General features: G+C 41.2%; 1 protein-coding gene across 1 annotated transcript; it reads right to left on the reverse strand.

Annotated features, from left to right (window-relative positions):
- Positions 1-17501: 17501 nt before the first annotated feature.
- On the reverse strand, positions 17502-18482 carry LOC149124424 (vomeronasal type-1 receptor 48-like). The gene has a single exon (XM_089306762.1). The coding sequence runs from the start codon at positions 18462-18464 to the stop codon at positions 17502-17504; it is 963 nt and encodes a 320-aa protein (XP_089162888.1). The 5' UTR covers positions 18465-18482.
- Positions 18483-26174: the final 7692 nt, after the last annotated feature.

The following is a 26174-nucleotide window of genomic DNA, read 5'->3' on the forward strand; positions in this document are numbered from 1 at the left end:
CTGGCTTATTTCACTGAACATGATGTCCTTCCTTTGTATGCGTTTTGTTGAAAATGGCAAGATTTCATTCTTTTTAATAACTGAGTAATACTCCATTGTGTTTCAATACCACATTTTCTCTATCCATTCATCTGATGATGGACACCTTGGTTCCTGCCATATTTTGGCTATTGTGACCATTGCTGCTATACACATGGTGGTGCAGGTATCTTTTTGGTAAAATGTGCTCATGTCTTTTAGGTGCATACCCAGAAGTGGGATTGGTGGATCATATGGTAAATCTGTTTCCAGTTTTCTAAGAAATCTCCATACTGTTTTCCATGGTGGCTAATTTAGATTACCACCAAGGGTATATAAGCGTCCACCTTCTCCACATTCTCGCTGGCATTTGTTGCTCTCTGTGTTTTTGATTTTGGCCATTCTCACAGGAGTCATGTTATATTTCATTGTGGTTTTGATTTGCATTTCCCTCATGGTGAGTGAAGTTGAGTTTTTTCATATAGCAGTTGGCCATTTGTATTTCTTTTTAGAAGCTGTATAGATCCTTAGCCCATTATTTAACAGGATTAGATTTTTGTTGCTGAGTTTCTAAAGTTGCTGATATATTCTTTTTTTTGACAGGCAGAGTGGACAGTGAGAGAGACAGACAGAGAGAAAGGTCTTCCTTTGCCATTGGTTCACCCTCCAATGGCTGCTGCGGCTGGCGCGCTGCGGCTGGTGCACTGCGCTGAACCGATGGCAGGAGCCAGGTGCTTCTCCTGGTCTCCCATGGGGTGCAGGGCCCAAGCACTTGGGCCATCCTCCACTGCACTCCCGGGCCACAGCAGAGAGCTGGCCTGGAAGAGGGGCAACCGGGACTAGAACCTGGTGTGCCGGCGCCGCAAGGCGGAGGATTAGCCTAGTGAGCCGCGGCGCCGGCCAATATATTCTGAATATTAATCTTTTGTCAGATAGATTTTTCAAAAATAGTTTATTTTTATTTTAAGTTTTAAAGGGAGAAGCAAAGAAGAGAGTGGGAGGCAGGAAAGGAGAGAGGGAGAAGGGAGTGTGTGAGTGATAGATGGAGGCTGGAATGTAGGTAGGGGAGAGAGAGAGAGGGAGAGAATGAGCCATTACCTGCTGCCTTCCAGAGTATGCATTAGTAGGAAGCTGGCAGTGGAAGCAGAGTTGGGATGTGAACCCAAATAGTCAAGTATGGAATGTGGCATTTTGTGGCATCTCAGTCACTGCCCCTAGTGCTTGCTCCTTATAACATATTTTGAAGTAAGCGAAGTGTAATGCTTTCAACTGTTTTTCTTTCTTTCAGAAATTTGCATTGGGGATTTAACCCTCTGCACTACAGGCCCTGTGTTTTTCTTTTCAAGAGAGATTTTTTTCCTTTTAAAAAAGAATTTTTGATAATATAAACAGTATAGATTTTATATATTTCATAGATATCAGTTAAGAAGATTACTGTACTTCACTCATTTCCCCCTCTCTTCTTCAATCTCCTTCTTTCCTTCTTTATTTCTTTACATTTCAAAACCTTAATTTCAGTTTATTTATAAACATAGATTCAGTACACCACTGATCATAATATTCAATAAGTAAAAAGTAGAAAAACCACTGTCCATAGGAGGATAGACCAAGCTAATACCAATAATCAAATCATAAGATATCTGTTTCATTTGTATGTCTTTTCAGGACTGGGCTGTTTCATGAAGCATGATGCTTTCCAGTTACATTCATTTTGTTGCAAAGAGAGTATGTCAATTTTTATGGCTGAGTAGTATTCCTTAGTGTGTATATACCATATTTTCTTTATCCAGTCATCAGTTGATGGGCATCTGTGTTGAGTCCATATCTCAGCTATTGTGAATTGAACTGCAGTAAAGCTGTTCCAAAACCAGGAGCTTCTTCAGGGTCTCTCCTGTAGGTGCAGGGGCCCCAGCACTTGGGCCATCTTCTACTGCTCTCCCAGCCCATAGCAGAGAGCTGGATGAGAAATGGAGCAGCCAGGACTCAAACAGGCATCCATTTGATGCTGACGCAGCAGGAGGTGGCTTACCCACTGTGCCACAGTGCCAGACCCTCCAGATTTTCTTTAACCATTCATCTCATTATGGACATCTTTGTTCATTCCATATTTTGGCTATTGTGACCCAGTGCTGTTATTAACATGGTGGTGCAGCAATCTCTTGGTAAGTCTGTTTAGGTCTCTCAGGTATATACCCAGAAGTGGGATTGCTGTATCATAAGAGAAGTCCATTTCTAGTTTTCTAAGCAATATCTCAATCTTTTTTCATGATGGCAAATTTATATTCCCACCAACAGTGTATAAGTATAAGTGTTCTCCCCTTTTCCACATCCTTGCCATCATTTGTTATTCTTTGTGTTTTGAATTTTAGCCATTCTGACATGGGTGAGGTGATAGCTCATTGTGGTTTTGATTCACATTTCACTGATGTCCCATGATGTTGAGCATTTTTTCATATATTTGTTGGCCATTTGTATATTTTTTTTTGAGAACTGTCTGTTTGGGTCCTTTCCCATTTCTGAACTGGATTGGATTATTTTGTTGTTGAGTCTTTAAGTTACTGTTATATTTTGAATATCAATTCCTTGTTGGAAGGGTTTTTCAAAACAAAACATGAATTTCATTTAAAATTTTATTTTAAATGGAGAGTGAGCTGGAAGGAGAGGGGGATGAGGAGGGAGATGAGGAGATATGGGGATGGGGAAGGAGGGAGAGAGTGAGAGAAGGAGAGAGAGGAGGGAGGGAGAGAGGAAAAGAGAGAGGGAGGGAGAGAGGAAGGGAGAGAGGAATGAAGAGAAAGAAAGACAGGGGAAGGCACAGCCGGCACTGGCACGGTCCTTCCAACCCGCAGCCGCCGGCACCTCCAGCGAGAGCCACACACGGAGGCAGTGGCACGACGTCCAGGCACAGCTGCTCAGTCTGAGCAGCGTGGGCCGGGCCGAGGAACCAGCGCTGCCTTCTCCCACTTGCAGCCCCGTTGGGCAAGCAGTCCCTGACCTCCTCTGCAGCTCCTGCTGGGCATCCTGTCACCTGCCCTGTGCTGCTCCTTGGATCTGTGGGTGGCAAGATGGCGGAATAGGAAGGGAGCACACTGGTAGTCCGGAGAGAAACAGTTTAATAAAAGTGGAGGTACTGCAAGTTCAAGGAAGAGTAGGGGAAGAGACAGCAGAGGAAACTCTTCCGGAACTAGTGATTCACAGTGGACCTGCGTGGAGAGTGTGGGAGCCCACAGTTCGGGACACCAGTGGCAGACTCAACACACCAGCGCTGGAACGCGACATGAGCCGAACCTCAATAGCCCGAGACAATGGCAGGCAAGTGGAGAGAGGAGACTAGAGGGAATGACCCTATGGGGAAAAGTTCACCAGCCTAACTAGAAAAGAGAGAGAGAGAAAAAAAGTGATCAATATGGACACGAGTTTCTCTCTCTCCACTCACCACTCAAAGGCGAGCAAGACAAAGAGCAGGCACCATCTTGGACATACGTCATAAGCAGGGTGACCTCAGGTCTGCACCGGCCCTGAGCCTAGCATAAAAACCTAACTCTGGGTGGGGGGTGAATTAACAGGAGATTAGGACTTAGTGAATGTGTGGTGCCACTGAAATGAGACTGTGAAAAAAGAGACGGTGGGGGAGAGAACTCATGGAATTCATGTGAGTACTCTCCAGAGATGCTACAATTCAGTAACCTTGGCAACCCAGTGGGAGACTGCAGGAGAATTTGAGCCCACACTGAGGGCAGGACAGATTCCCTGTGTGGTCCTTGGGAAAGAGCTTCTGATCTCTGGCTCCTGTGGGTATATCATTTGCCTGCTAACTACCTCCAATTCCTTTCAGCGGTGCAGAATTACTTCCCTGTTGAATCAAAAAAAAAGAAAGAAAGAAAGAGAGAGAGATCTACCACGCCTAACCTGGGAGTGTCACCTTTGGCACACCATTAACCCTGAGGAACCAAACAGAGTTCTCAGGCCACACACATCTCAAGCCTCTAAGGCTCCATCAAAAACAAACAGTCCACTTAATCTAGAGTCATAGTATAACAAGAAAAAACACCACAGTGAAGAAACCAAAGAATATCTCCAATATGCCAAACAACAAATGCAAAAACCGAGGTAATAAGAACAAGGAAGACACTATGACGCCCTCAAATGAAAAAGACACCCCAATTCAAGATTTTGAAGATGATGAGATAGAAGAAATGCAAGAAGCGGATCTCAAAAAATTGATAAGAACATTAAGAAGTTCTCAAAAACAAATTCTTGAACTACAGAAATCCTTAATGGACAAGATAGAAAATCTTTCTCGCAAAAATGAAATATTAAGGAGGAATCAAAATGAAATGAAACAACTAGTAGAACATGAAACTGTGATAGTGACGAGAAATCACAATGAAATGAAGAAGTCAATAGATCAAATGACAAACACAATAGAGAGCCTTAAAAGCAGAATGGGTAAAGCAGAAGAGAGACTATCGGACATAGAAGACAGAGAACAGGAAAAGATACAGTCAAACCAAAGAAAAGAAGAGGAAATTAGAGATCTAAAAAATATTATGGGGAATCTACAGGATACTATTAAAAAAACCAACATTCGGGTTCTAGGAGTTCCTGAAGGCATGGAGAGGGAGAAAGGAATAGAAAGCCTTTTTAGTGAGATAATAGCAGAAATTTCCAAGGTTTGGAGAAGGACAGAGACATCCTAGTACAGGAAGCTCACAGAACCCCTAGTAAACATGACCAAAAGAGATCCTCACCATGACACGTTGTAATTAAACTCACCACAGTGAAACAGAAAGAAAAGATCCTAAAATGTGCAAGAGAGAAATGTCAGATTACTCTCAGAGGATCTCCAATTAGACTCACAGCAGACTTCTCATCAGAAACCCTATAAGTTAGAAGGGAATGGCGACATGAGAGTATTTCAGGCATGGAAAGCCAAGACACTCTGGCAAAAAGATCTCTGTGAGTGAGATCCCAGTGGAAAGAACAGGTCTTCAAAGAGGGAGGTGCCTTTCTCTGAAGGGAGGAGAGAACCTCCACTTTGACTATGACCGTGTCTAAACAAGATAAGAGTCGGAGAACTCAAGGGGCTTCCATAGCCTTGGAAACTCATAACTGGTGCATAGGGAGATTACTGATGCCATAAACAGGAGTGTCAATTGGTAAAGTCAACAACAGGAGTCACTGTGCACTTACTCCTCATGTAGGATCTCGGTCCTTAACGTGCTGTACACTGAGGCTTAATGCTATAACGAGTACTCAAACAGTATATTTCACTTTGTGTTTCTATGGGGGTGCAAACGGTTGAAATCTTTACTTAATGTACACTAAACTGATCTTCTGTAAAAAAAAAAAAAAAAAAAAGAAAGAAAGAAATTTTCAATTCCCAACTTGACTCTCACTGGGATTAAACATGACAATAGGTCTGATCTGATTTCATCATCATTTTAAAAAAATCATCTATTATTTTTCACTTTATGTTTCTGTGTGGGAGCAAACTGTTGAAATACTTACTTAAGGTATACTAAGCTGATCTTCTGTATATTAAGATAATCGAAAATGAATCTTGATGTGAATGGAAGGGGAGAGGGAGTGGGAAAGGGGAGGGTTGTTGGTGGGAGGGACGGTATGGGGGGGGAAGCCATTGTAACCCATGAGTCGTACTTTGGAAATTAAATAAAAGATAAAAAAAAAAAAAAAGAAGGGAATGGCGAGACATAGACCAGGTACTAAGAGAGAAAAAATTCCAGCCCAGAATATTATATCCTGCTAAGCTCTCATTTGTGAATGAAGGTGAAATAAAGACCTTTCATAGCAAACAGAAATTGAAAGACTTTGTCGCCACTTGTCCAGCCCTGCAAAAGATGCTTAAAGATGTGTTGCACACAGAAACACAGAAACACGGTCATCAGTATGAAAGAAGGTAAAGGAAGGAAACCTCACAGCAAAAGATCACAGGGAATTCAAAGCATATATTAGAAAATATATTTGGCAAATGGCAGGGCAAAGTTATCACTTATCAATAGTCACATTGAAATTTAATGGCCTGACTGTCCAGTAAAAATTACTGGGGGACTTCAATACTCAACTCTCAGAAATAGATCAACAGGACAGGAGATCAACAAGGAGACAGTAGATTTAAATGACACTATAGTCCGAATGGATCTAACAGATATCTACAGAACATTTCATCCTACGTATAAAGCATTTAAATTTTTCTCAGCAGTACATGGAACCTACTCTAGGACTGACCACATACTAGGCCATAAAGCAAGTCTCAGCAAATTCAAAAGAATTAGAATCATACCATGCAGCTTCTCAGACAACAGTGGAATGAAGTTGGAAATTAGAAACTCAAGAAGCCCTAGTGCATACACAAACACATGGAGATTGAACAACATGCTCCTGAATGAACAATGGGTCATAGAAGAAATTAAAAGAGAAATTAAAATTTTTCTGGAAGTAAACAAGAGTAAAGCACAACATATCAGAACTTATGGGATACAGCAAAAGCAGTGTTAAGAGGAAAGTTTATATCAATAGGTGCCTACATCAAGAAATTGGAAAGGCACCAAATAAATGAGCTTCCAATGCATCTCAAGGATCTAGAAAATCTGCAGCAAACCAGACCCAAATCTAGGAGGAGAAGAGAAATAATTAAAATCAGAGAAGAAATTAACAGGATTGATTCCAAAAAAAATTACAAAAATTCAGCCAAACGAGGAGCTGGTTTTTTGAAAAAATAAACAAAATTGACACCCCATTGGCCCAACTAACTAAAAAAAGAAGAGAAAAGACCCAAATCAATAAAATCAGAGATGAAAAAGGAAACATAACAACAGACACCACAGAAATAAAAAGAATCATCAGAAATTACTACAAGGACCTGTAAGCCAGCAAACAGGAAACCTATAAGAAACGGATAGATTCCTGGACACATGCAACCTACCTAAATTGAACCAGGAAGACATCGAAAACCTAAACAGACCCATAACTGAGACAGAAATTGAAACAGTAATAAAGGCCCTCCCAACAAAGAAAAGCCCAGGACCAGATGGATTCACTGCTGAATTCTACCAGACATTGAAAGAAGAACTAACTCCAATTCTTCTCAAACTATTCAGAACAATCGAAGAAGAGGGAATCCTCCCAAATTCTTTCTATGAAGCCAGCATCACCTTAATCCCTAAGCCAGAAAAAGATGCAGCATTGAAAGAGAATTATAGACCAATATCCCTGATGAACATAGATACAAAAATCCTCAATAAAATTCTGGCCAATAGAATGCAACAACACAACAGAAAGATCATCCACCCAGACCAAGTGGGATTTATCCCTGGTATGCAGGGATGGTTCAATGTGCGCAAAACAATCAAAGAGATACACCACGTTAACAGACTGCAGAAAAAAAAAACATATGATTATCTCAATAGATGTAGAGAAAGCATTTGATAAAATACAACACATTTTCATGATGAAAACTCTAAGGAACTTGGGTATAGAAGGAACATTCCTCAATGCAATCAAAGCAAATTATGAAAAACCCACGGCCAACATCCTATTGAATGGGGAAAACTTGGAAGCATTTCCACTGAGATCTGGTACCAGAGCTGGGATGCCCAGTCTCACCAGTGCTATTCAATATAGTTCTGGAAGTTTTAGCCAGAGCTATTAGGCAAGAAAAAGAAATTAAAGGGATACAAATTGGGAAGGAAGAACTCAAACTATCCCTCTTTGCAGATGACATGATTCTTTATTTAGGGTATCCAAAGACCTCTACTAAGAGACTGTTGGAACTCAAAGAAGAGTTTGGCAAAGTAGCAGGATATAAAATCAATGCACAAAAATCAACGGTCTTTGTATACACAGGCAATGCCACGGCTGAGGAAGAACTTCTAAGATCAATCCCATTCACAATAGCTACAAAAAAAATCAAATACCTTGGAATAAACTTAACCAAGGACGTTAAGGATCTCTACGATGAAAATTACAAAACCTTAAAGAAAGAAATAGAAGACGATACCAGAAAATGGAAAAATCTTCCATGCTCATGGATTGGAAGAATCAATATCAAAATGTCCATTCTCCCAAAAGCAATTTACAGATTCAATGCAATACCAACCATAATACCGAAGACATTCTTCTCAGACCTGGAAAAAATGATGCTGAAATTCACATGGAGACAGAATAGACCTCGAATAGCTAAAGCAATCTTGTACCACAAAAACAAAGCCGGAGGCATCACATACCAGATTTCAGAACATACTACAGGGCAGTTGTTAACAAAACAGCTTGGTACTGGTAAAGAAACAGATGGATAGACCAATGGAACAGAATAGAAACACCAGAAATCAAATCAAACATCTACAGCCAACTTATATTTGATCAAAGATACAAAACCAATCCCTGGAGTAAGCACAGTCTATTCAATAAATGGTGCTGGGAAAATTGGATTTCCACGTGCAGAACCATGAAGCAAGGCCCCCACCTTTCACCTGAAACAAAAATTCACTCAACATGGATTAAATACTTAAATCTATGATCCGACACCATCAAATTATTAGCATTGGGGAAACCCTGCAAGATATAGGTACCGGCAAAGACTTCTTGGAAAATACCCCAGAAGCACAGGCAGTCAAAACCAAAATTAACATTTTGGATTGCATCAAATTGAGAACTTTCTGTACTGCAAAAGAAACAGTCAGGAGAGTGAAGAGGCAACCGAGAGAATGGGAAAAATATTTGCAAACTATGCAACAGATAAAAGGTTGATAAGCAGAATCTACAAAGAAATCAGGAAACTCCACAACAACAAAACAAACAACCCACTTAAGATATGGGCCAAGGACCTCAATAGACATTTTTCAAAAGAGGAAATCCAAATGGCCAACAGACACATGAAAAAATGTTCAAGATCACTAGCAATCAGGGAAATGCAAATCAAAACCACAATGAGGTTCCACCTCACCCCAGTTAGAATGGCTCACATTCAGAAATCTACCAACAATAGATTCTGGCGAGGATGTGGGGAAAAAAGGACACTAACCCACTGTTGGTGGGAATGCAAATTGGTTAAGCCACTATGGAAGTCAGTCTGGCGATTCCTCAGAAACCTGAATATAACCCTACCCTACAACCCAGACATCCCACTCCTTGGAATTTACCCAAAGGAAATTAAATTGGAAAACAAACAAGCTGTGTACACATTAATGTTTATTGCAGCTCAATTCACAAGAGCTAAGACCTGGAACCAACCCAAATGCCCATCAACAGTAGACTGGATAAAGAAATTATGGGACATGTACTCTATAGAATACTATACAGCAATCAAAAACAACGAAATCCAGTCATTTGCAACAAGATGGAGGAATCCGTATAACATTATGCTGAGTGAATTAAGCCAGTCCCAATGGAACAAATATATGTTCTCCCTGATCGCCGACAACTAACTGAGTATCAAAGGGGAAACCTGTTGTAGTGAAATGTACACTATGAGAAACAGTGACTTGATCAGCTCTTGTCCTGTTTTTTTCTTTTTTAATTTATTAACTTTTATTTAGCAAATATAAATTTCCAAAGTACAGCTTATGGATTACAATGGCTTCCCCCCACCCCATAAATTACCTCCCACCCCCAGCCATCCCATCTCCCACTCCCTCTCCCATTCCATTCAGATAGAGATTCATTTTCAATTATCTTTATATATAGAAGATCAATTTAGTATATATTAAGTAAAGCTTTCAAAAGTTTGCACCCACACTGAAACACAAAGTGTAAAATACTGTTTCAGTACTAGTTATAGCATTAATTCACATTGTACAACATATTAAGGACAGAGATCCTACATGAGGAGTAAGTGCACAGTGACTCCTGTTGTTGATTTAACAAATTTACACTATTGTTTATGGCATCAGGAATCTCCCTAGGCTCTTGTCATGAGTGGCCAAGGCTACAGAAGCCTTTTGAGTTCTCCAACTTTGATATTATTTAGACAATGTCATAGTCAAAGTGGAGGTTCACTGCTCCCTTCAGAGACATGTACATCCTTCTTTGATGGCCCATTCTTTCCACTGGGATCTTACTTGCAGAGACCTTTCATTTGGGTCCTCTTTTTTTTTTTTGCCAGAGTGTCTTCGTGTTCTGTGGCTAAAATACTCTCATGGGCTCTTCAGCCAGATCCGAATGCCTTAAGGGCTGATTCTGAGGCCAGAGTAATATTTAGAACATCTGCCATTCTATGAGTCTGCTGTGTATCCCACTTCCCATGTTGAATCCTTCTCTCCCTTTTTTATTCTATCAGTTAGTATTAGCAGACATTATTATTGTTTATGTGATCCCTTTGACTCTTAGGCCTATCAGTGTTATCAATTGTGAACTGAAACTGATCACTTTGACTAGTGAGATGTCATTGGTACATTCCATCTTGATGGGATTGAATTAGAATCCCCTGGCACATTTGGGGCAAATCAGCTTGAGCATGTCCCAAATTGTACATCTCTTCCCCCTCTTATTCCCACTTATATATTTAACAGAGATCACTTTTCAGTTAAATTTAAACACCTAAGAATAATTGTGTGTTAATTACAGAGTTCAACCAATAGTATTAAGTAGAACAACAACAACAAAAAAAATCTAAAAGGCATAAACTATGAAGATGTACATCAACAGTCAGGACAAGGATCCAATCAAGTCACTCTTTCTCATAGTGTCCATTTCATTTCTTTTTTTATTTTTAACATTTATTTAATGAATATAAATTTTCAAAGTACAGCTTATGGATTACAATGGCTTCCCCGGCCCATAACATCCCTCCAACCTGCAAGCCTCCCCTTTCCCACTCCCTCTCCCCTTCCATTCACATCAAGATACATTTTTGATTCTCTTTATGTACAGAAGATCAGTTTAGCATACATTAAGTAAAGATTTCAACAGTTTGCTCCCACACAGAAACATAAAGTGAAAAATACTGTTTGAGTGCTAGTTATAGCATTAAATCTCAATGTATAGCACACTAAGGACAAAGATCCTACATGAGGGGTAAGTGCACAGTGACTCCTGTTGTTGACTTAACCAATTGACACTCTTGTTTATGGCATCAGTAATCACCCTAGGCTCTTGTCATGAGTTGCCAAGGCTATGGAAGCCTTTTGAGTTCACCGACTCTGATCATATTTAGACAAGGCCATGGTCAAAGTGGAAGTTCTCTCCTCCCTTCAGAGAAAGGTACCTCCTTCTTTGAAGACCTGTTCTTTCCACTGGGATCTCACTCACAGAGATCTTTCATTTAGGTCATTTTTTTTGCCAGAGTGTCTTGGTGTTCTGTGGCTAAAATACTCTCATGGGCTTTTCAGCCAGATCCGCAAGCCTTAAGGGCTGATTCTGAGGCCAGAGTGCTGCTTAAGACATCTACCATTCTATGGGTCTGCTGTGTATCTCACTTCCCATGTTGGATTGTTCTCTCCCTTTTTTATTCTATCAGCTAGTATTTGCAGACACTATTCTTGTTTATGGGATCCCTTTGGTTCTTAGTCCTATCATTATGATCAATTGTGAACAGAAATTGATCACTGGGACTAGTGAGATGGCATTGGTACATGCCACCTTGATGGGATTGAATTGGAATCCCCTGGTATGTTTCTAACTCTACCATTTGGGGCAAGTCAGCCTGAGCATGTCCCGAATTGCACATCTCTTCCCTCTCTTATTCCCACTCTTATATTTAACAGCAATCACTTTTCAGTTAAATTTGAGCACTTAAGAATAATTGTGTATTGATTACAGTATTCATCCAAAAGTATTAAGTAGAACAAACAAAAAAAATACTAAGAGGGATAACATATTAAGTTGTTCATCAACAGTCAGGGCAAGGGCTGATCAAGTCACTGTTGTGTTTATGTACAATGTAATACTTTATCCATTTTAGTTTTTTCTCTTTGTTTTGTTCTAGTACTATTGGTTGAACCTGTAATTAACACACAATTATTCTTAGGTGTTTAAATTTTAACTGAAAAGTGATCCCTGTTAAATATAAGAGTGTGAATAAGAGAGGGAGGTGATGTACAATTTGAGACATGCTCAATCAGACTTGCCCCAAGTGGTGGAGTTAGAATCATGCCAGGGGATCCCAATACAATCCCATCAAGGTGGCATGTACCAATGCCATCTCACTAGTCCAAGTGATCAATTTCTGTTCACAATTGATAACACTGATAGGCCTAAGAGTCAAAGGGATCACACAAACAAGTCTAGTATCTGCTAATACTACCTGATAGAATCAAAAAGGTAGAGAGTGATCCAACATGGGAAGTGAGATACACAACAGACCCATAGAATGGCAGATGTCCTAAATAGCACTCTGGCCTCAGAATCAGCCCTTAAGGCATTCGGATCTGGCTGAAGAGCCCATGAGAGTATTTTAGGCATGGAAAGCCAAGACACTCAGGCAAAAAAAAAAAAAAAAAAACCTAAATGAAAGATCTCACCGAGGGAGATCCCAGTGGAAAGAATGGGCCATCAAAGAAGGAGGTACCTTTCTCTGAAGGGAGGAGAGACCTTCCACTTTGACTATGACCCTGTCTGAATAAGATCGAAGTCGGTGAACTCAAAAGGCTTCCATAGCCTTGGCAACTCATGACTAGAGTGTCAAATTGTTAAATCAACAACAGGAGTCACTGTGTACTTACTTCTCATGTGGGATCTGTCCTTAGTGTGTTGTCCAAAGTGAAGTAATGCTATAACTAGTACTGAAAGAGTATTTTACACTTTGTGTTTCTGTGTGGGTGCAAACTGATGAAATCTTTACTTAATATATACTGAATAGATCTTCTGTATATAAAGAGAATTGAAAATGAATCTTGATGTGAATGGAATGGGAGAGGGAGCGGGAGATGGGAGGGGTGTGAGTGGGGGAAGCCATTGTAATCCATTAACTGTACTTTGAAAGTTTATATTTACTAAATAAAAAATAAATTACAAAAAGAAAACACTGTTCCATCGACTGATTCAGTCCTTGAATGTGTAAATTGGGGCTAACCAGATAAAATACAGGATCTTGGAACTCAATCCAAATTTCCAACATGGGTTGCAGGAACACAAATAACTGAGCCATTCCAGAGTATGCATTAGTAAGAAGCTGGAATGGGAAACAGAGTTGGGACTTGATCCCATAGTCCAGTATGGAAGGTGGCATTGTGGCATCTTAACTACTGCCCCCAGTGTGTGCTCCTTATACCATATTTTGAAGTTTGTAAGTAAAATTACTTCTAATGTTTTTATTGTTTTTTTTTTTTTTTTTTGGCAAGATGGTATTGTCTTCTCAAGATCTAGGTTTCTATATATCTCTTTTAGGATTTTTTTTTATCTGTATGAATTTGTGATTGAGATTTTTGTAGGGATTGCATTGAATCTGATTCACCTAGGTAGTATTCACATTTTAGCAATATTAAATTTTCCAATCGATGAGCATGGAATGGATTTCATTTTTGTGTGTCTGAGTTAATTTCTTCCATTAGTGTAGTATACTTATTAGAGAATACATCATTCCCTTCCCTGGTTAAGTTTCTTCCTAGTGATTTCATTTAATTTACTACAATTTTAAGGGAGATTATTTTATTCCTTGACTTTTCACATAGTTTGTTTTTAGTGTAAAGAAATGAGGGAGGTTTGTTTTGTGTATTTTTTTGTATACCATGACTTTCTCAATTTTTTAAAAATATCTTTATATTTATTTGAAAGTCAGTATTACACAGAGAGTAATGAGAGGGAGACAGAGGCAGGGGGAGATAGAGAGACAGAGAGAGGTCTTCCATCCTCTGTTTCATTTCCCAGTTGGTCTCAAAGGCTGGAGCTGTGCCGATCTGAAGCCAGGAGCCAGGAGCTTCTTCTGGGTCTCCCATGTGGGTGCAGGGGCCCAAGGATTTGGGCCATCTTGTACTGCTTTTCCAAGCCATCGCAGAGAGCTGGATTGGAAGTGGAGCTGCCAGGTCTTGAACTGGACCCATATGGGATGCCAGTACTGCAGGCAGTGGCCTTATCTGCTATGCCACAGCAAAGCCCCTCTTGGCATCTTAATCTACTTATATAATTATTTTATCCATAAATATATAATGTCACTTACTGCTTACAGTTTTATGCCTTTCATTTACTGTTTATATAATTACTATGGCAAGGACTTCTATTGCCATGTAGAAGGATGTTGGTGACTCTGACAGTCCTCCTGCCTCGTTGTGTGACTGCTGTCCTGTGGGCAGAATGCTGAAGGCAGGCTCCTCTGCTCTCATCCCTCCCTGAGGGGATGCTTTGCATTCTCAGCCTTTTCCCAGTCTTCCTGCGAGCTGCAAAGTGTGTCAGGTGCCCGTCTCCTTTGATTTTTCTTTGCTCTGCAACTGGACACTTGGGGTTCTATAAATACTCTTCCATAATTTTCATGTAGAAAGCTATGCATGGGTTTTAATATTGTTGGCACCAAAATAACTTGGAATTGCATTTCCCATGAACTTTTGAAAAATACCATTTTTAACGCATATGTTAAAGCACACTTATAATTTTACATTTTTGTTTTTCTAATAAAAAGAATATTATGTCTCCATAACTTTCAGAGTATGAGTTACTATCAAGGCTAGATAATTTTCCATAAATTATTCAGATTTTAATTCTATATTCCCTTTCATATAAAGCACTTCATCCAGGAAATTATGAGCCTGGAGCTACCCTAAGGCAGTGTAGAAAGTCTGTGAAAATTTGAGTAGCACAGAGTTGTACTTTCCCACACCAAATACATCAATAAGTTCATCAGAGAATTATAAGTAAGGTGTACCTATTTAGAAAACAAATTCATACATTGTCCCAAGATTTGTCTATCGTCAGTTAACATGTGTGTGTGTGTGTGTGTGTGAGAGAGAGAGAGAGAGAGAGAGAGAATATGAAAGAATGTAAATCTCTCTTCTGGCTCACTCTGTAATTGTCTGCAACAGCTACTGCTAGACTGGGCCACAACCAACATACAGGAACTGTTTCCAGGTATCCAACATGGATAGCCCAGTCTCAGTTACTTGAGCCCTTACCTACTGTATCCGAGGGTGCACATTATCAGGAAGCTGTAACCAGGAGCAGAGCAAGCCATCTAACCATGCAGTCTGATATAGAGTGCTGGCATCCCAGTTGGAACTCTAACCACTACACCAGATGCCTGCCCCCAGTTGCTTTTGATGATAGCATAAGGGTCCAATTTTATTCTGTTTGTGTAAATATTCTCTTCTCCAGCAAAATTTGGAGAAGAGACTTATTCCCATACCGTGTGTTCTGGGCATTCTTGTCAAACTCACTGTCAGTGTATGTGTGAGATGATTTCCTGGCTCTCCTTTTCTCTTCCATTGGTGTCTGTGTCTGCTTCTCTTTCCCTGCCATACGTATGCATATGCTTGCACGTTTCAGGTGTCCATTTGCATACAATCCAGTGTTTCCATCCTCCCACCTTTTTCTTAAGTGCATCTTTAAGTCTAAAATGAGACTCTTGTAGGCAGCCTTTTAACCATTGTATCTCCTTGGATTGTTTGGTTAGGTAGTTATATCCATTCATGATTTACTTAGTTATAGAAGAAGAGTTAAAACGGCCACTGCTTTCTGTTTTATAATTTTTAGCCCCATTTCCCTCTATTAGAGTATTTCTTTCTGATGTATCTTTGCCATCATGTGCTTTGATTCACTCATGTCTCTCCTTCATGTTTTATCTATGAGTATTTTCTTTGTGATGGTCATGCAGCCTGCAGAATCTGGTTATAACTGTCTACTTCAGCTGACAGTAGCAACTTCAGTCACACTAAGTCTGCACTTTGGGTTCTCCCTCATCCACCCTGTGTTATGGATGTCACAATTTTTGTATTCTGTGTCTTTAACAAATGTTTGTAGTTATTGTCATTTATCTTTCGTACAGGATTGAAAGTGATTGGCGTGCCACCCTTGCAGTAGTGCAGTGCCTACTATTGCTTTGTGTGTTTACCTTTGCTCTTGTCCTGTGAGCTTAGCCACGTCATATGAAAGGGTTTCTATAGTGATTCACTGGTATGTTTATGGAGCTAAGTATGAATCCCTCTGGAGGTCTCTTTCCACAATGCAGCACCACAGGGTTCACCCAAGACCCCCCTTCTTGTCTGTCTGTATCTTCCCTTTCCAGAAGTGAGCAGCCCGGCACTCATCAGCTGCCTTCTACCTCCCTGTCTGTTCAACTCTAGAGTCAGTTTTAGAATTGTAAGCCATTCTTCTTCAAGAAACAAGTCATGTATAAATCCATGTTGTATACAGTGTGACTTTTTACACTTTTTGACTACTCCTCATATGCATGTATTGGAATATCTTTGAACCAAAATGTACATACCTTTCAATGTTTTATTGGAACTGTCCAAGGCAATGCTGAATGTCTCCAATGGCAGCCTAGAATGGTTCATAAATGGATCCACACTGCAAATGTCTCCACAATCTTTGCAGAGACTGCAATAATGATTTACACCAGTAGAATACAGTCTTCAAATTATCATTGTACAAGTTTACCAAAATATTCAGTAATGGTTAAAGAATGGCAATTTGATGGTTTTAAAATCTTGTCACTTTATGTTTCTGAGAAAAAATTTTCATCATTGGCTAGAACATAACTGGAGACATCTTTAGGATGGTAAAATACTCATAATGTAAAAATTTCCCCTTTAACCTTATTTAACTGCGCAATCCAGTGGCACTAAGTATATCCCACTGTTGTACAACCACATCCACCACCCATTTCCAGAATGTTTTCTTCTTCCTGCACTGAATTCTGTGTCCATTAAACAAGAACTGTACTTTCCTCCCCTCCATCAGCCTCTGACCACCTTCTGAGAGGAGATTCTTAGAATACCTGTTCTTTTTGGCTGAATGATTTCACTTAGCATAATGTATTCAAGGTTCATGACAGAATTTCCTTCTTGTTTGGTAAGGAAATCTATTTCATCGTTTGTGTAGCCCACATTTTGTTTATACACTCCTGTGGTTGTTGGGTTGCTTCTAATTTTTGACTGTTGTAATAATGCTGTTTTGTGTTTTGGTGTTCAAATCACTGTGTGAGTTCCTGTAGTCAATACTTTTTGGCATTTGTAGGAGTAAAGTATCTGGACCATGTGGTTATTTATGGTAAAGGCTGATTGCATTCATAGTTGGGCAAAGTACAGATCACTGTTGATTTGTTGGAAGTGCTTTGAACTCTCATGAATCTACTTTCTGGATCACACGAGGCAGTGGCAAATGGGATCAATCTCACACTTCCATCTTGAGGGGCCACTCACGCATAAAGCAGATTTGTATCAGCTCATTCTAGTACAGTTTCCCATTATGTATTATGATTGTGCCATATATGCATCAAAGTAAATAAATGCCAGGATAAAGCATAACTCCATATTATACTTTACCCAGACAGCAAATACTGGCTGCCATAATAAAAATGTGGCAACCAGTGCAATAGCTCATTTAGTGAACTGCCTTTCACTGAATAATTTAACATCTATTGTTCTCCCAACGATGGATTTCACGAAGGTAATTAGACGCTTTTCAGTACAGAGGAACACGCAGGGACTGACTGTGGCATAGCTGTTGGCCACAATAAAATGCATACAGCAAAGAATTGGGTCATGATTGAACATGAGTCTTGAGGCAGAGAAAATGCAGTCCAAAATGCATATGACCATGAAAAAGCTCATGAGCACCAGAATGGTCTGGGTGGCCCTTTGCTCAGGGGAGGCTCTTGGAGAAAGGCTGGTGTCACGCAGGTGCTGGGACTTCCTCCTGTGCCTGCACAGCAGAATCACCATGTATCCACTGGAGAGGGCCATGATCCCTACTTGAACGACTTCTCTCAAGATTGCCAATGTGGAAAATGTTTGCATTAGGAAATAGCTCATGGGCAAAACAGAGCAGGATTTAGTGGCATACATCAGACTTTGTGAGGTCCCATTGGGAGTGGCAGTGATGGAGATTATGAGGTGACTGCTGATGGACATAGAGAACACGCATAGGACAAGAAAGGAGCATAGAATGCGTTGTGAAAATGCCTGCTTGTACTTGGCCAACCAGGAGCTCCTGGGGCTGAGGGTGATGGCCTGGAGGACACAGAGCAGGCAGGATGTGTACAGGGAGAGGGCCCGCAGCACCCGGTAGGAGAAGAAGACTGCTTTACATGTGACGTCATCCCAGGAACCCTGAGATCCAAACATGTCCAAAGCCTGGCTCACCACAATCATCAGCATCACTAAGTGGATGAGGGCCAAGAGACCAATAGTCAAGTCAATGGGCTTTGGTCTGTGCTGGAGAAAGTAATTGAGGACATGGAAGAGAAGAAGGAAGGCATTGGCTGAGACCCCAATGGAAATTTCAGTATAATAAATGAATCTCATCTCATTGCTTTTGTAAATTTTATAATTTTTATTCATATTATAGGTGGAAGAAGTATATAGCATGAGTCTGAGGAGAAAAAGAAGAATAATTTTTCATCAAATTTATTAGCACATTAATCTCTTTCTGCCAAAACTCTTGTCATCCTCAACATATGGAGATCAACCCCATGCATCTTTCCACTCTTTGAAACTGAAGTCTACCTCACAGCCACACCCCTGCCTCCAGGCCACCTCTCCTTTCTCATGGTTGGGTCATGTTTGTCATCGCTTGGTTCCAAAGTGTATAAGCTTTACTTTTCATGAAATATTACCATAGGGCCATGTGTTTGGAGTGGCTGTTAAGGCAATATTTGGGATAGTTACACCCCGTATCATAGTGCTGAGGTTTAAGCTCTCTCTGTATTCCTCCTTCCTAGAAAAGTGCTTTATAGGAGGGGTAAGCGATGGCACACATGGCTGGCTCACTTCCACCCATGTCAGAGACCCAGATTGAGTCCCTGATTGCTGAAATGACCTTGCATGCTCCCGGCCTCTGTGGACATTTGAATGGGGGACTATATGTTCTCTTCCCACCTGAATCACTGTGTTTCTCATATAAACAAAATCATTTTTAGAAAATGCCACATGCCATGTAAACATCCTTATTATAGGTTTACTTTTAGCTTTTTAAGGGCACAAGTGATGTCTGATTTGATCTGCATCATCTTAAAGAGTCAGGAACAAAGTAGAATCTACAACATTGATTGTAATGGAATGAAAAAGACGGTGTAAAAATAACACATACATAGAGAGTCTCACCAGCTTAGAATGCAAAGAATTCGTTAATTTACATGCTGTTTTTTGGTGTATTTATGCCGTACCATGTATTCCTATTTAATGTATCCATGGAGCAAAGTTGTTCAGAGTGCACTCTGGTGTCTGCCTGCTGGGTTTATGTCCCTGGGCTGCCCTTCCCTCAAGTGTGACCTTCAGCCATCTGTGAGGCTGAGATTGCTCAGGTCCTCCACCGAGTATGCTCAGTCTGAGGTGTGCCCTGGATCTTTGTGCTACCTCGTGTGAAGAAAGATGAAGTGCACATACCAAACGTGGAAGTGGATCAGGAACGCAATGACATCCTAGAGATGTTAATCTCGGAAATGTTTCTTGTTATGCAGGTCCTCATAAATGTGATCTAGGGGCTTCCTGCAGTTCTTTAATGAATGATCAACTCTGTCTCTGCCTGGAAGAGAGAAGACAAAATACAAGAAAACAGAATATTTTAACAATATTGGTTAGAGGACTCTGATGCAATTTAAAGTCTTTTCTCTGAATCCCCAAGATAGCGACACTTCTTAACAAGTTATTATCATCTTGTCAAAGCTGTGAGCAGAGTCTAGTTATCAACACTTAGGAAGATCTTCTCATCGTTACTCACACATGTAGAATGTGGGTGTTTAATGGGACCCTGGGTGGAGCAGTTTCAGAGACATTGTATTTTAAGAGAGTCCATTAAAACTAGAAATATAACTTCCATATGCTCCAGCTTTCTGGCAACTGGGGTATATCCAAGAGACATGAAAACCTTCTATCAAGAGTTACCTGCACCCCCGTGTGTGTTGCAGCACTGTCATAATTTCCAACAGATGGAATCTTTCAAGATGAGAGTTATCAAATGAATGGATAAAGAAAGTGTAGTATACTCACACAGTGATATATTTTCAACAGAAAACAATGAAATCCTGTTAATGTCAGAGAAATGCGTGGAACTGGAAGACGTCGTGTTAAGTGACATAAAGCCCTGTAAAAATGATGAACACCCTCATTTGTGAAAGCTAGCAGCTCAGTCTCAACAGAGAACAGTGGTTAGTAGAGGCTGGGAGTCCTGGGGGAAGAGCAGAATTTGGACACCAGGTGCCAAACCAGAGTAAGAAGGAAGGAATTAGACCCTGGTGTCGCACAGCACATGCGGCTGACCATAGCTCACTGTGCCCTGCTGTGTATGTCTTGAGCACATAGAAGGAGATGTTCCATGGTTCCTTCAGACCTGAGGTCACTTCGTGGGCAACCATCAATCAAACTGATTCCACTTTCACAGTGCATTTAGAAGTCATCTGTAGCCCATAAGTAATTACAATTGTTCATAAATTTTTGCGATTAAAATATTTCAATAATAATGTCAAGGAAAGTGAAGTGGAAAAACAATAAACCCAGATATATGTCCCCAAGCCTTATGGGTCATATATGATTCCAAGCAAATTGCTCTAAATGGAATTTTTCTCTAACATTACAGATGGCATATGCCTAGTTTTTTGTACTTATCTTCTATGAGTAAAATATAAACAAATAACATTTTAAAATAATACTTTTAAATAGATGAATATTAACAGTTCATAAAAACATTAAAAATGGCTGTGAGATTACATTTCTTTGAAATATAGCTTTAGTTCAATTCAGTTTAATTAGACCTTTGACTTGCACCCATAGTGAGCTCATCTCACTGGGGTGCTTGCGCTAAACATCTGGGAATCAAGAGTGTTTGACTCTAATTCCAGTGTTGCTTAAGACAGAGCAGTGCCACAGACACCAGTGTTTTAGGAGGAGCAGGAGTGTACACAGCCCAGCAGTGTGAAGGAATAGGTAGAAACACAGCTTCCGTGAGTCCTTGGTTTAAGACCACTGATGCTCTTTGCTGATGGTGAAAGTCCACAGCAGGACAAGAGGAAATGGAACTCCTTCTCCAGGGTGTTGAGCAGGGACAGTGGCACAGTTGATGGCATCACAGGCGACAGCTGTGCTTTCCTCCAGGAGTGCCGGCACAGACGTGGAAAGCACTTCTCACCAGAGGTGTCCACATGATGGACCACACACCCTCTATCAGCGAACCCCACATCTAATATGTATGGCTGCACTGTATGTAAATGTTATGTGTGGTTTGTAGTAATATCATCACTGAAGCATCACTCTGGTGAACAGGAACCTTCAAAACACAGCTAAGTTGAATGCTCAGAGCGAGTCCTCTCCCAGCTCTGCCTCTTCACATGCACACCTGAACAACACAGTGGGCTCTATGGAATCAGGATACAGGACAGCGCTCTCTGCCACCAGCAGGGTAATCTAGGATGCACCCCCCAACATGGCTCCTAGGGATGTTGGTGCAGAGACAGGACCTGGGTGCAGATGCTGGGGCATGGTGTGATGCCTGTCCATCATGTGTCAGTACTCGCTCAGCCTCTCATGCATGAAGGGGCAGCCTTCAGTGTGTGCTTCCCACAGAGCTGCACTCCACCATCATGACTGGTGGTCCTCGCTACGGTCACCTTCTGTGTGTGACAGTGAGACTGGATGAGAGGGCATGGGGAGGTGACACTGGCCATGCTCCATGCATGTGGGTGTGGGACTGGGTGGTAGCACAGCCCACTGTCTCTCACAGAGCATTTCCAGCTGGGAAACTCTGAGGAGCCCTGGGGGGAGTGGCGGGCAGAGCCATGAGGATGACCTCATCCCCACATAGTCCTCGGTGCTGTGTACTGAGATGCTGGGAAATGCAGGAGCCCTGGGATGTGAGGGAGAAACACATGGAGAACACTTGGACAAGAAAAGGCAGCTATTTTACCATAAATGGAGGTGAGAATTAACCACTGTTTTTGTAGCTTAAAGGGTTGTGGAGCACAGCTCAGGTTGGCACATATAGGCAGAATATTTACAATGCCCATATTATTAATCTATCTTGAGAAAGGTTAGGCAAAGGAAAGGATCATGTGAAAGTGCAGAGAAAACACTCAGGAGTTCAGCACAGACGCTGTGCTGTCCTTACCAGAACCAGAGCCCTGCAGCCAACTGCTGCCTGCTGCCCCTGAGTTGGAACGAGAGCCCTGAGCACCTTTCTGGCTGGATGGCAGTGGCTCTCCTTCATCTGCACTCACCCTCTGTCTGTGTGACAAGGGCAGGACATGGCATCAGGTTTTCCTGAACATGGAAAGTGCATGAAAAGCTGTCCTTTGAGAGAAATCTGAAACCTAAGCCAAGACCTGGGCAGGATCAGGTTCAAGTCCCTAGCATGTTTGTGCTTTTGGAACGAGATCAGTCTCCTCCATTGCTAAAGAATTGGGAGGGGTCTGCAAAACCAGACTGCAGAGAAAGACTGATGGATGCGGATCCCAAATCCACTGCAGCTCTTTGAATTTGCCCTATTTCCTGTTTTGAGCTGAGAGGTGGAAGCATCCATCACTTTCCCTTGTTTTTAATGTTTTCTGGAATTGCAATTGCAATGCCTTGTCCGTCATTGTCCTCGCACTGGGAGAGCACAGGCTGCAGGTTGTTATCCTGTAGTCATACAATCTGTAATTACAACTGCACAAAGAAACTTTCCTGAGAAGATACTGGTGTATATCTCACAGGGATGTGAGGTTACACTCACTTCTTGTTCAGGATGCAAAATTTGCTTTTTAATCATCAGAAACTGCAGCAATCACTTAGGCATAAGAGTTCCACTTGATTCATGAAATTGAGAAGGGCACATCTCATTACATTAAATAAAACAGTTGTTAACACCAGTTCCCAGGTCACGTGTATGAACCTTAGTTACACTTCAGTTTAAGCTCACAAGGTGCATAATATGTAGCGTGAGTACTGCTACAGCAAGTGTAAAAAAGCGATTGTAGTAAGAAACACGAACAGATACCTAAAACTAACCAGGTTCTGTGAAAAATCATTTATGTGTAGGTACCTGGACATCCAAGGGCTGAATGACCTGAGAATCAGACATCCCAAGTGCATCGCACAGGGGCCTCCTCTAGGCTGAATAGAGCTGATGGCCCCAGTGAAGTCCAATACCCCTCACCACTGCCCAGTTCCCCCATCAGTCCCCGTCTGAGGCCCCACCACCCCTGGTTCCCACGTGTGTAGTAAAGAGCCACTCACCAGGCAGATGTGTGCAGGGGATTCTGTGCACCTGAGAGGAACCTGCAGTTTTAAGGGAAGGACGTCTGAGCTCATCTCTCTGCAGGCTGTCATTTTTGCATCTGCCCAGAGGTGACAGATCCCACTGTGGAGCTCAGATCATGGAGTCCCCAGAAGAACACATCACCTGTGTCCTCATGTCCTTTATTCCCTCCTGCACAAGAGGAGTATGGGGAGAGCTGAGCTCAGAACTTCTTCTGATTCCCTGACACAGGAGTGTGAGGGTCAGAAGGGACCAACCCTGTAGATGACATCAGGTTCTCTCTTGTGATCCTGAGAGCAGCTTAGTGCCTACCCCCTCCACACTGCAGCACCCTGGCCTCCTGTGAGGCCACAGTGCCACCGAGGTCCTCTCCACCCATTGTGTGATGGCATCCTGTCCCCAGGGCCACCCTCACCTTGTGCACCTGGCTCCTGGCCATTTCTGGGCCTGTAATTCCAGTATAACAGGCTCTCAGCTTCAAAATTCAAACTGTGACTCTAATTGTGAACATATATTTAATACAATTTACAGAGTGTGCTATTTTCATAAAGAAATGGCAATGCAAAGGGAACCAAATTACAGTTCAAGAACGGAACACTGTATCAGGTCCAAAATCTGAAACTTGGGATGGTGGCTGTAAGAGGACAGGACACCGAGCAGAAAGCTTCAATCACCTGCAGCTTCTTTTTTTTCTTTTCTGCTCTCTGCTTTGGTAGTAACACCCAGGTCTGGCTCACACTCAAGGGGGAGGGTGTTAAATGCCCCCTCCTTGCTGGGGCTCTGTCTGCATGCATGATTTTGTCTTCTTCCCTTAATTTATTTGTGTGCAACTTTTCTTTTGCTTGTTATATCTGTATGTGCTCATATATTCACCTTTCCATGTCATTACCTTTATTGCTCCAATGGTTTCCTGCCTTGGCTGTCATGAGTTCTTTCACCTACATTCCTGAGACTTTGTCAGGCATCCATATATTTTGCCTGGGGATCACTTTCTTTCTAATGTAACATGTCCAGGCTCCTGTTTTGTTTACCTTGTTAGTCCTAGAGTCTGCTATTTCTGCCACAAGTCAGGTTTCTTTTCCATCGTGATTAGCAGGGTTTGCATTATTTGTGGTGCTTGAGTAAAATGAAAAGCAGCAGTCCTTATTCAAGCAGAGAACAGTGGAATTGGTGTTTAAAACAGCAAATGCTGACTTGCAATGGTGCTTTTTATTTGCTCTTCAATACTATTTTAGATAATAAAATATTAATATTAGCATGAATTTTCACATGTATCTTTTATTATACTGTGTCAATTTTAAATAAAGTGTAAGAGCATGGAATGTGCATCTGGAATCTAAATTTACGCAAAGCATAGTTTGTGGTCTTCACATTCACATGGATTTTATTCATGCCAGGACATTGAAAGTGCTACAAAAATAAAAAGAATTCAACTGTCTACTACACCTTGATACACAGGCACACCACCAGTCAACCCTGCCCTTGGCTTATTGATGGTAACAAAGACTGAAAGGAAAATTAAGATGATTGATTGTGCTGTATTTCCCTTTCCTTCCATGTCTTTGGAATAAGAGTTTGGGTCATTCGGTGATATAACAGGCTTTAGAGAGAAAGAGATAGAGCTCCTTGGTCACAGGCATTTCTCGGGCTGCGTTGCCTTCCTTCTGCATTTGAACCAGGTTCTGGTGTGAGCCAACAGTGTGAGCTCCCTGACTATAAAGATTTGCTACCCTCCTTGTTTTCTTCAACAGAAGATTTAGGTTGTATCTTTTTTTAAAATACATATTTATTTGATAGATTTACACAGAGAGGCAGAGGAAGAGAGAGAGCGAGTGAGCAAGAGAGTGAGTCTTCCGATCCACTGAATCACTCCCCAGATGGCAGCAAAGGCTGGAGCTGCACCAATCTGAAGCCAGGAGCCAGGAGTTTCTTCCAGGATTCCTACATCGGTGCAGGGGCCCAAATTCTTGGGCCATCTTCTACAGCTTTCCCAGGTCATACTAGAGAGCTGGGTCATAAGTGGAGCAGCCTCAACTCAAACCAGTTCCCATATGGAACAATGGTACTGCAGGTGGTGGCTTTACCTGCTATGCAACAGCTCTGGCCCCTTCAGTTGTATCGTTACACTGATGAACTTTGAGTTGATTTTTGAATTGGAGGAGAGGTTGTTGTTGAGCTGCCATCTTCATATGGGCATCCAGGTGTCTCAGTCCCATCTACTGACAAGATGTCCTTTCCTCATAGTGATTATGGCGTCTTTGTCAAGTATCAGTTGTGTAGATGCATGGATTCATTCCTGGGGTTCTGCTCTGTTCCACTGTTCTGTTTCTGTTTTGATTCCAGTACCATTCTGTCTTGGTTACTATAGCTCTGTAGTCTACTTTAAGTCATGTTTTGTGATGCCTCTAGCTTTGTTCTTTTTGCTAAAGATTGCTTTGTTTTTTGGGGGACTTTTGCCCCAAAAATATAATGATATTTTAGACTTGTTCTTTATAGTTCTGTGAAGAATGATACTGCTATCTTGATTGGGAATACATTGTATGTGTAAACTGTTTTGAGTAGCATGGGCATTTTAGTATAAATTCTTCCCACTCGTGTACATTGGAGAACTCTCCTCTTTATTGTGTCTGCAATTCATTTATCAGTGTTCCATAATTTTTACTGTCGAGATATCTCAAATTGATGGCTAAATTAACGCCTAGATGTTTTACTATTTTTAAATCTATCATTTCCTTTGTTTTCATCAAGTTCATTATATGCTATAGGTTTTTCATGTTGATGTTCTATCTTATGACTATACTGAATTTGTTTATCACATCTAGTAG

This window comes from Oryctolagus cuniculus, chromosome 10 (assembly GCF_051225735.1).
Source record: "Oryctolagus cuniculus isolate XC-2025 breed Fujian yellow rabbit chromosome 10, ASM5122573v1, whole genome shotgun sequence".
In the NCBI taxonomy this organism is placed as follows: Eukaryota; Metazoa; Chordata; class Mammalia; order Lagomorpha; family Leporidae; genus Oryctolagus; species Oryctolagus cuniculus.

Bases quoted from the DNA above. Each gene is read 5' to 3' on its own strand.
- LOC149124424 (XM_089306762.1), bottom strand. From the start codon at position 18,464: ATGAATAAAAATTATAAAATTTACAAAAGCAATGAGATGAGATTCATT.